The 7,378-nt window shown below is 41.2% G+C and overlaps 2 protein-coding genes across 2 annotated transcripts; both read left to right on the top strand.

Moving 5' to 3' along the window:
* Positions 1-3,415: 3,415 nt before the first annotated feature.
* Positions 3,416-4,708, top strand: LOC149099164 (uncharacterized). The gene has a single exon (XM_089276775.1). It carries the CDS (start codon positions 3,416-3,418, stop codon positions 4,706-4,708), a length of 1,293 nt encoding a protein of 430 aa, XP_089132901.1.
* Positions 4,709-4,972: 264 nt separating this feature from the next.
* Positions 4,973-6,424, top strand: LOC149099165 (uncharacterized). Its single transcript, XM_089276776.1, has 2 exons — positions 4,973-5,124; positions 5,221-6,424. Exons 1-2 carry the CDS (start codon positions 4,973-4,975, stop codon positions 6,422-6,424), a joined length of 1,356 nt encoding a protein of 451 aa, XP_089132902.1.
* The last annotated feature ends 954 nt before the right edge of the window (positions 6,425-7,378 follow it).

Below are 7,378 nucleotides of genomic sequence, written 5' to 3' on the forward strand. Positions count from 1 at the left end.
GTGACTCTAACGTAACTCCCTTTAATGTGGCTCAGGAAAAGTTAGAAACCTTTTATGAAGCAAAAACTAAAGGAATAATCATATGTGCATGTGCTCGTTGGCATGAGCATGGAGAAAAGAGCAAAAAATACTTTTTAAACCTCGAGAAAAGAAATCATATAAAAAAGCATATGAGAAAACTTCATATAAGCGGAGCAATTAAAACGGATCCATTTTGTATATTAAAGGAGCAAGAATGGTTCTACAAAAACCTGTACAAAAGCAGTACTACCGATCCAGATATTGCAACGAAAATTTCTTCTTTCCTTAATGATTTACATATACCCACACTTTCTGAAGACCAGAAAAAATTTTGCGAAGACAAAATTTCAGCAGAAGAATGTTTTCGTCTCCTTGATAGCTTGGACAATAGTAAAACTCCTGGTAATGATGGCATTCCTATTGAATTCTATAAGACATTTTGGCCAGTAATTAGCGATAGCTTTACAAACTGCATTAATAAATGTTTTGAAAAAGGTGAGATGTCTAGTTCTCAAAAACAAGCAATCATCACACTTATTGAAAAGAAAGGGAAAGATTGTTCACTTTTAGAAAATTGGCGTCCAATCTCCCTTGTTAATGTAGATACAAAAATGATGACCAAAGCAATTGCATCGAGGATAAAAGAAGTCTTGCCTGACATTATTCATCCTAATCAGACAGGATATGTAAAAGATCGTTTTATAGGCAAAACTATTCGATCTATTTATGATGTCATGCACTTTACTGTGAAAGAAAACATTCCCGGTTTAATGCTATTCATTGATTTTCAAAAGGCATTTGACAGTGTTGAATGGGAATTTCTTTTTAAATGCCTTGAGGCATTCAATTTTGGTCCAGATTTCCTTCACTGGGTTAAAGTCTTCTATAAAAATATACAAAGCTGTATATTGAACAATGGTATGACTTCAAATTTCTTTACACTGGAATGAGGAGTTCGGCAGGGAGACCCACTGTCTTCATATCTGTTGGTAATAGCTGTAGAAACACTGGCTATTGCCATTAGACAGAATTCGGACATTAATGGAATTTATATCGGAGAAGAGCAAGAAACTAAACTTTTACAGTATGCTGATGACACCACGGCGATATAAGGGGATACTAACTCAGCCGAAGTTTTATTTGAACTACTCGACTGGTTTCGAAACATTTCCGGTCTCAAGATAAATTGCTCAAAAACTGAGGGTATGTGGATATGATCTTTAAAAGAAAGTAAAGAAGAATATTTTGTTAGTAAGTGGCCTAAAATCCCGATTAAAGCTCTGGGTGTATATTTCACATATGATCGGAAATTATTAAAGGAAAAGAACTTTATTGAAAGGCTAGATAGTATTAAAAAACTCATTAATATTTGGCCCTCTAGGGGCCTGTCTATTTATGGCAAAGTGACTAAAATAAAATCTTTTCTGATCCCCAAGTTCGTCTACATATGTTTTCTACCTACTACACCAAAGGAAATTTTGAATAAACTGAATCAATTGTTATTCAAGTTCTTATGGAAAGGTACAGGCAAAGTAACTCGCATGTCAGTAATAAACAATTATGAGAATGGCACTCTAAAAATGATAGATTTGGAAAGCATGGTGAAATCTTTAAGGTTGGCCTGGCTAAAACGACTATTTAATGATTCAAATGCAACTTGGAAGACGTATTTACTTTATCTGTTAGAACCTGTAGGAGGTCTAACTATTTTTTGAACAAAATCGACAAAAGCAATTTTCTACAATGGGCGGGCCTCCATCATTCTGTACATGTACCTTCACATTTAAAAGAAATCAGCCTAGATACACCAATCATATCTCCACTTATAATTGAAAATAAAATATGCGATATTAAAGACAAAAAGTCAAAAGATTATTACTTGCTACTGGTTTCCAAAAAAGCCCAACCTCCTAATATTATCCACAAATTGAAGAGTGATTTTAATTTCACAACCCAACAATTTAGAGAAATCTTCTCGTTACCACATTTAGTTGCACTGGAGTCATATGTCAAGGCTGTACACAATGACGTAATTGTCATGAGACCGAAAGTGTTTTTGGGACACGTTGAATGTTATTATTTTGTATGAGAAGCCATATTGAAAATTTGTACGAAGTGAATCCTTCGGAATCCTTGTAATCCTCGGTTGGTAGAGTCTGAGACAGCCTAATCTTAAGGAGTAGAGCCTATAGAATCCAGAATAAATACAGTCCAGAGGGAATTCTTGTACATGGTTCTTTTGAGCCGGATGGAAGCCGATTGAAACGAGTCTTGCAAGCGAGTGGTGAGTGAAGCTGATTTGAATTTCTGTGTTATTCCGCAAATCTCATCGAGGAAAAAATGGCCGAAGAACTTTCTAGAAAGCGAAGGACACATGGAGGTCACAGGTCCACCACAACCCGTATTATTACGTCTGCAATCGAAGTCCTCGCCAGTGGAGACTTGTCAGAAATCACCAAGCACGTGGTCAAACTGAATCAACAAAAGGCAAGCCTTCAGGAGAAACGGACCATTCTTCTACAACTCGACATGGAAATTTTGGCCCTTGTGGACAAAGTGGAAATCGGAGCCAAAATAGAGCAGGCAGATTTGGTCGAGGAAAATATCCAGCTGGCTATAGCTAACATAGATCACGCTGTGTCATCAAATGCAAACATAAACGGCGTTGCTGCGAATCTTCCTGTGCAACCAAATGTGCCAGCAAGCACGTCGACAGAAGAAGGTCCGGTGAGAGCTTCAGAAGGTCAAACCGAGAATGGTTCATTGCTTCCAAGGGTTTTAGGTCAAAATGAGAATGGTTCCTCGCTTCCAAGTGCTTCAGGTCAAAACAAGAATGGTTCCTCGCCTCCAGGTGCTTCAGGTCAAAATGAGAATGGTTCCTTGGCTCTAAGTGCTTCTTTGGCGGATTCTTCAGCGTCTACACTGAGAAAGACACAAGTCAAACTACCGAAGCTGGAACTAAAGAAATTCGACGGCGATCATAGTAAGTGGATTTCTTTCTGGGATACCTTTGAAGCCTCAGTGCATAAAAACGAAAGTCTTTCTGCCATTGACAAGTTTAATTACTTGATTTCGCACCTTGAACGGTCAGCAGCTGAAGTAATTTCAGGCTTGACTCTAGCAGCGTCGAATTATGATGAAGCAATAGAAATTCTGAAAGGTAGACTCAGCAATAAGCAGCAAATAATTAATCGTCACATGGAGATTTTGCTAAACCTTGACACTGTAACATCTCATCTTAACATGAGGAGCTTACGGAAGCTCCATGACACTGTTGAATCAAATGTCAGAAGCCTAAAGTCATTGGGAGTTCCCCGTGAAACATGGTGGTTTACTTTCGTCCATTTTGATGATTAAGCTACCACAGGACTTTCCTCTTGTTATTACTAGAGAAATGGGGAATGACGACTGGCAACTGGACCAGCTTCTCATGATCTTTAAGAGGGAACTAGAGGCAAGAGAAAGAGCTGGGGCACCCTTTGTGAATGCAAATCAGTCTTTGCCTCCTAAGCCTCCTAATAAGACCAAAAGGGATCCAGGGACAACATTCAGCCTTTTTAATGGCAATTCCAATGGTCCCACCTGCACCTACTGTAAAGGAAAACACCCATCAAAGGATTGCAAAACAGTGATTGATGTACTAGATCTTTTGAAGAAGTATGGAAGATGTTTTGTGTGCCTTCGGAGGGATCACATAAGCCGCAACTGTCCATCCAAGTCCAAATGTCATAAGTGTAATGGCAAGCATCATGATAGTATCTGTCAAAGTAATTTAAACGCAGTGCCACCTACCTACCCTGCACCTACAGTGTCTACACCAGTTCCAGAACAGCAAGGTTTAACAATGCAACCAGGTACCAATTCTGTGGTCTGTTACTCAAATTCTTTGACACCAGTGTTACTTCAAACGGCTCAGGCTATTGTTTACAATCCTCAGCGACCAGAGTGCAAGGTCAAGGCTAGAATCATCTTGGACAGTGGTAGTCAGCGCACCTATTTGACAGACAACCTGAAGAACATTCTTCAATTACCAGTGTTAGAAAGGGAACAAGTCTCAATTAAGACATTTGGATCCACAGATGAAAGAGTTGCATTCGTGGAAGTTGCATCGCTGGGGATCGAACTGAAAGGGGGACCCAACCTGTCGTTGTCAGCCTTTACTGTGCCTCTGATTTGCCAACCTTTGCAGGGTCAGTCTGTTGAGCAAGTGGTGAATGACAATGTCTGTTTTTCAGGTCTAAGACTAGCTGATTATTGTGCCGAAGGAGAAACTCTCAACGTTGACATTTTGGTCGGTTCAGACTATTATTGGAATCTTGTGACTGGTCACACCATCCGAGGAACTCAGGGTCCCACAGCTATTCATACTAAACTAGGATGGGTACTCTCAGGCCCTGTTTGTCACGGAGATTCAGGAAGTCAGCAGAGTAGCAATCTTGTGGAAACCCATGTCTTGAAATGTGCCACTGATGAAGTTCCCTATGAAGGTCTGGAAGGAGAGTTAAAGAAATTTTGGGAATTAGAGTCTCTCGGCATAAAGACTCCCAGCATTCATGAAGAATTCCTAGAGAAGTTGACGTACAGAGGAGAGCACTATCAAGTTAATCTCCCGTGGAAGGCTACACACCCACCGCTCCCTGATAATTACGAGTTAAGCCAGAGAAGGCTAAGCAGTTTGTTGAGTTGACTACGCAAGGAGCCCGACATCCTGAAGGAGTATGACAGTGTCATCAAAGACCAAATCGAGAGAGGAATTGTTGAAGTTGTTGACAAGGAGGCCAAGCCAGAGTCTGATCGCATATATTACATCGCTCACCATGTGGTCATCCGGAGGGACAAGTCAACCACAAAGTTGTGAGTCGTCTACGACGCCTCAGCAAGGTCAAATGGAGCGTCATTGAACGAGTGTCTACATGCTGGTCCTCCACTCACACAGAACATCTTTGACATCATGTTAAGGTTCTGTAGTTACAGAGTTGCTCTTGTCGGAGACATTGAGAAGGCTTTCTTAATGGTTCACATCACTGAAGAAGACAGGGATGTACTCCGGTTTGTGTGGGTCAAGGACATTGATAAGGCTGAACCTGAAGTTGTTGTTCTAAGGTTTTCACGTGTTGTGTTTGGTCCATCCTCAAGTCCATTTTTGCTGAATGCCACTATCAAACATCACATATGACAATATGAACAGTGTGATCCTAGCTTCACACAGAAATTCCTCAAGAGTATTTACGTTGATGACTTGACCTCAGGCGATGGTGATGTGGATCGCACCTTTGAGCTTTATGTGAAGTCCAAATTGCATTTGAAGGAAGCGGGATTCAATCTGCGAAAATTTGTCACCAATTCTGAAGAGCTGCGTGAGAGAATTGAGAACAATGAGAGATCAGCTTCAAGGAACGAAGAAGCTCAGCCGAAGGAGGATGTTGGCAGGTGTCAGATTGCTGAGACAGTGATGGCAGATGGACACAATGTTGAAGAGGAGGACATGACCTACTCAAGGAGCATCTTGGGAACTCCAGTCATTGAAGACCCTGGCGAACAAAGGATATTAGGAACCCTGTGGAACTTTCACAATGACAACCTCGTATTTGATCTCACAGAGACTGCTACCTTGGCAAGGCAAGTAGAGCCTACAAAGAGAAATGTGATCAGTACAGTGTCCAAATTCTATGATCCACTTGGTGTTATTTCCCCAATCACTATCCAATTCAAAATCTTGTTTCAAGAGCTGTGTAAGGAAAAGAGGGACTGGGATGACCCACTAGAAGGTTCTTGTAAGTCAACCTGGCAAAGACTTGTGGCCCAACTACAGGATGTAAAACCCTTCACCCTTCCCAGATGTTATTACACCGACATAGAAGGGGAAGTTGTTATGAGTGAACTTCACGGGTTCTGTGATGCATCTACAAGGGCGTATGGGGCGATTGTCTATCTGCGCATTGTGACCACACATGGCAAGTACATCAGATTTGTAGCTTCAAAAACACGAGTAGCACCTCTCTCTAACCAGACCATACCGTGCTTAGAATTGCTGTCAGCCGTCGTTCTTGCCAGACTGATGCACAGCGTCAAGGAAGCCCTTACTTCTGAGATAGAGATGAGCAAGTTGGTGTGTTGGACCGACTCAAAGGTAGCCTGGTATTGGATTGTACAGAGTGCAAAGGAGTGGAAACAATTTGTGCAGCATTGGGTAGATGAGATAAGGAAGCTCGTACCTGCAGAGTGCTGGAACCATTGCCCTGGATCAGACAACCCAGTGGACATACTCTCCAGGGGTATGCATTCTCGTGAACTAGTGGTTAGTACCTTATGGTGGAATGGGCCAAAATGGCTAATTGATCCTGAGGGGTCTGAGGAAACAAAGAAGTTTGACAAGCAAGGACGGACAAAATCGAGGTGCTGAAGTCAGAGTCCAAGCGAAGAAGTCAAAGAGAACGAGTCTCTTGAGAAGGCCCCTACAATTACTGTACCCACTGGAGGTGAGCTGTGCTGCTAGTGAAACCGCCCAGCCGGAGCCAGTACTAGAACCGCGAGAGCAGTCCGCACAAGGGCTAGTGAGAGGAAACCGAGAACGGCGCAAGGCCGCAGTTGAAGGAGAACGATTAAGACGAGAGTGGATCGCAGAATTGCAAGATGAACATTGAACTATTAAGTTTACTGTGAACGTTGAGCATTGTTTGTTGTTTTCATAGTTTTTCTTGTTCGCTAATCTGAGGACAGTTTTTTGTCTATTAAGGCTAGTTTGATCAGTTGATTTCAACAGAGTGAACTGTTGACCATTCTATCATGGTCAACCGGGGGGAGTGTACGCGATGATGTAATTGTCATGAGACCGAATGTGTTTTTGGGACACGTTGAATGTTATTATTTTGTATGAGAAGCCATATTGAAAATGTGTACGAAGTGAATCCTTCGGAATCCTTGTAATCCTCGGTTGGTAGAGTCTGAGACAGCCTAATCTTAAGGAGTAGAGCCTATAGAATCCAGAATAAATACAGTCCAGAGGGAATTCTTGTACACAAGGCCTTCTAATACTAAGTAAGTAATTCTATTCTCTACACTAACAGCAAACTATGCAAAATTGGATTTAGAATTAAGATGCATGTACTTTTTTTAATGATGAACCTGAGAATTTATATCACCTTTTCTGTGAATGCCCTCACTCCAAAACGTTCTGGAGTGATTTTGAATCGTACTGGTACCATCTATTGGATCAGCCAATCCATCTTTCTGCACAAAAGGTTTTATTTGGAGTTTTATCCAAACAATGCCCTTTATCAAATTTATTAAACTATTTCATGGTAATTGGAAAATTATTTTTGTGGGACTGCAGAAGCCAAACACTTCCTAAAATTCA

Source organism: Orbicella faveolata, unplaced genomic scaffold (assembly GCF_042242905.1).
Source record: "Orbicella faveolata isolate gen_17 unplaced genomic scaffold, um_ofav_v1 contig_46, whole genome shotgun sequence".
Lineage (NCBI taxonomy): Eukaryota > Metazoa > Cnidaria > Anthozoa > Scleractinia > Merulinidae > Orbicella > Orbicella faveolata.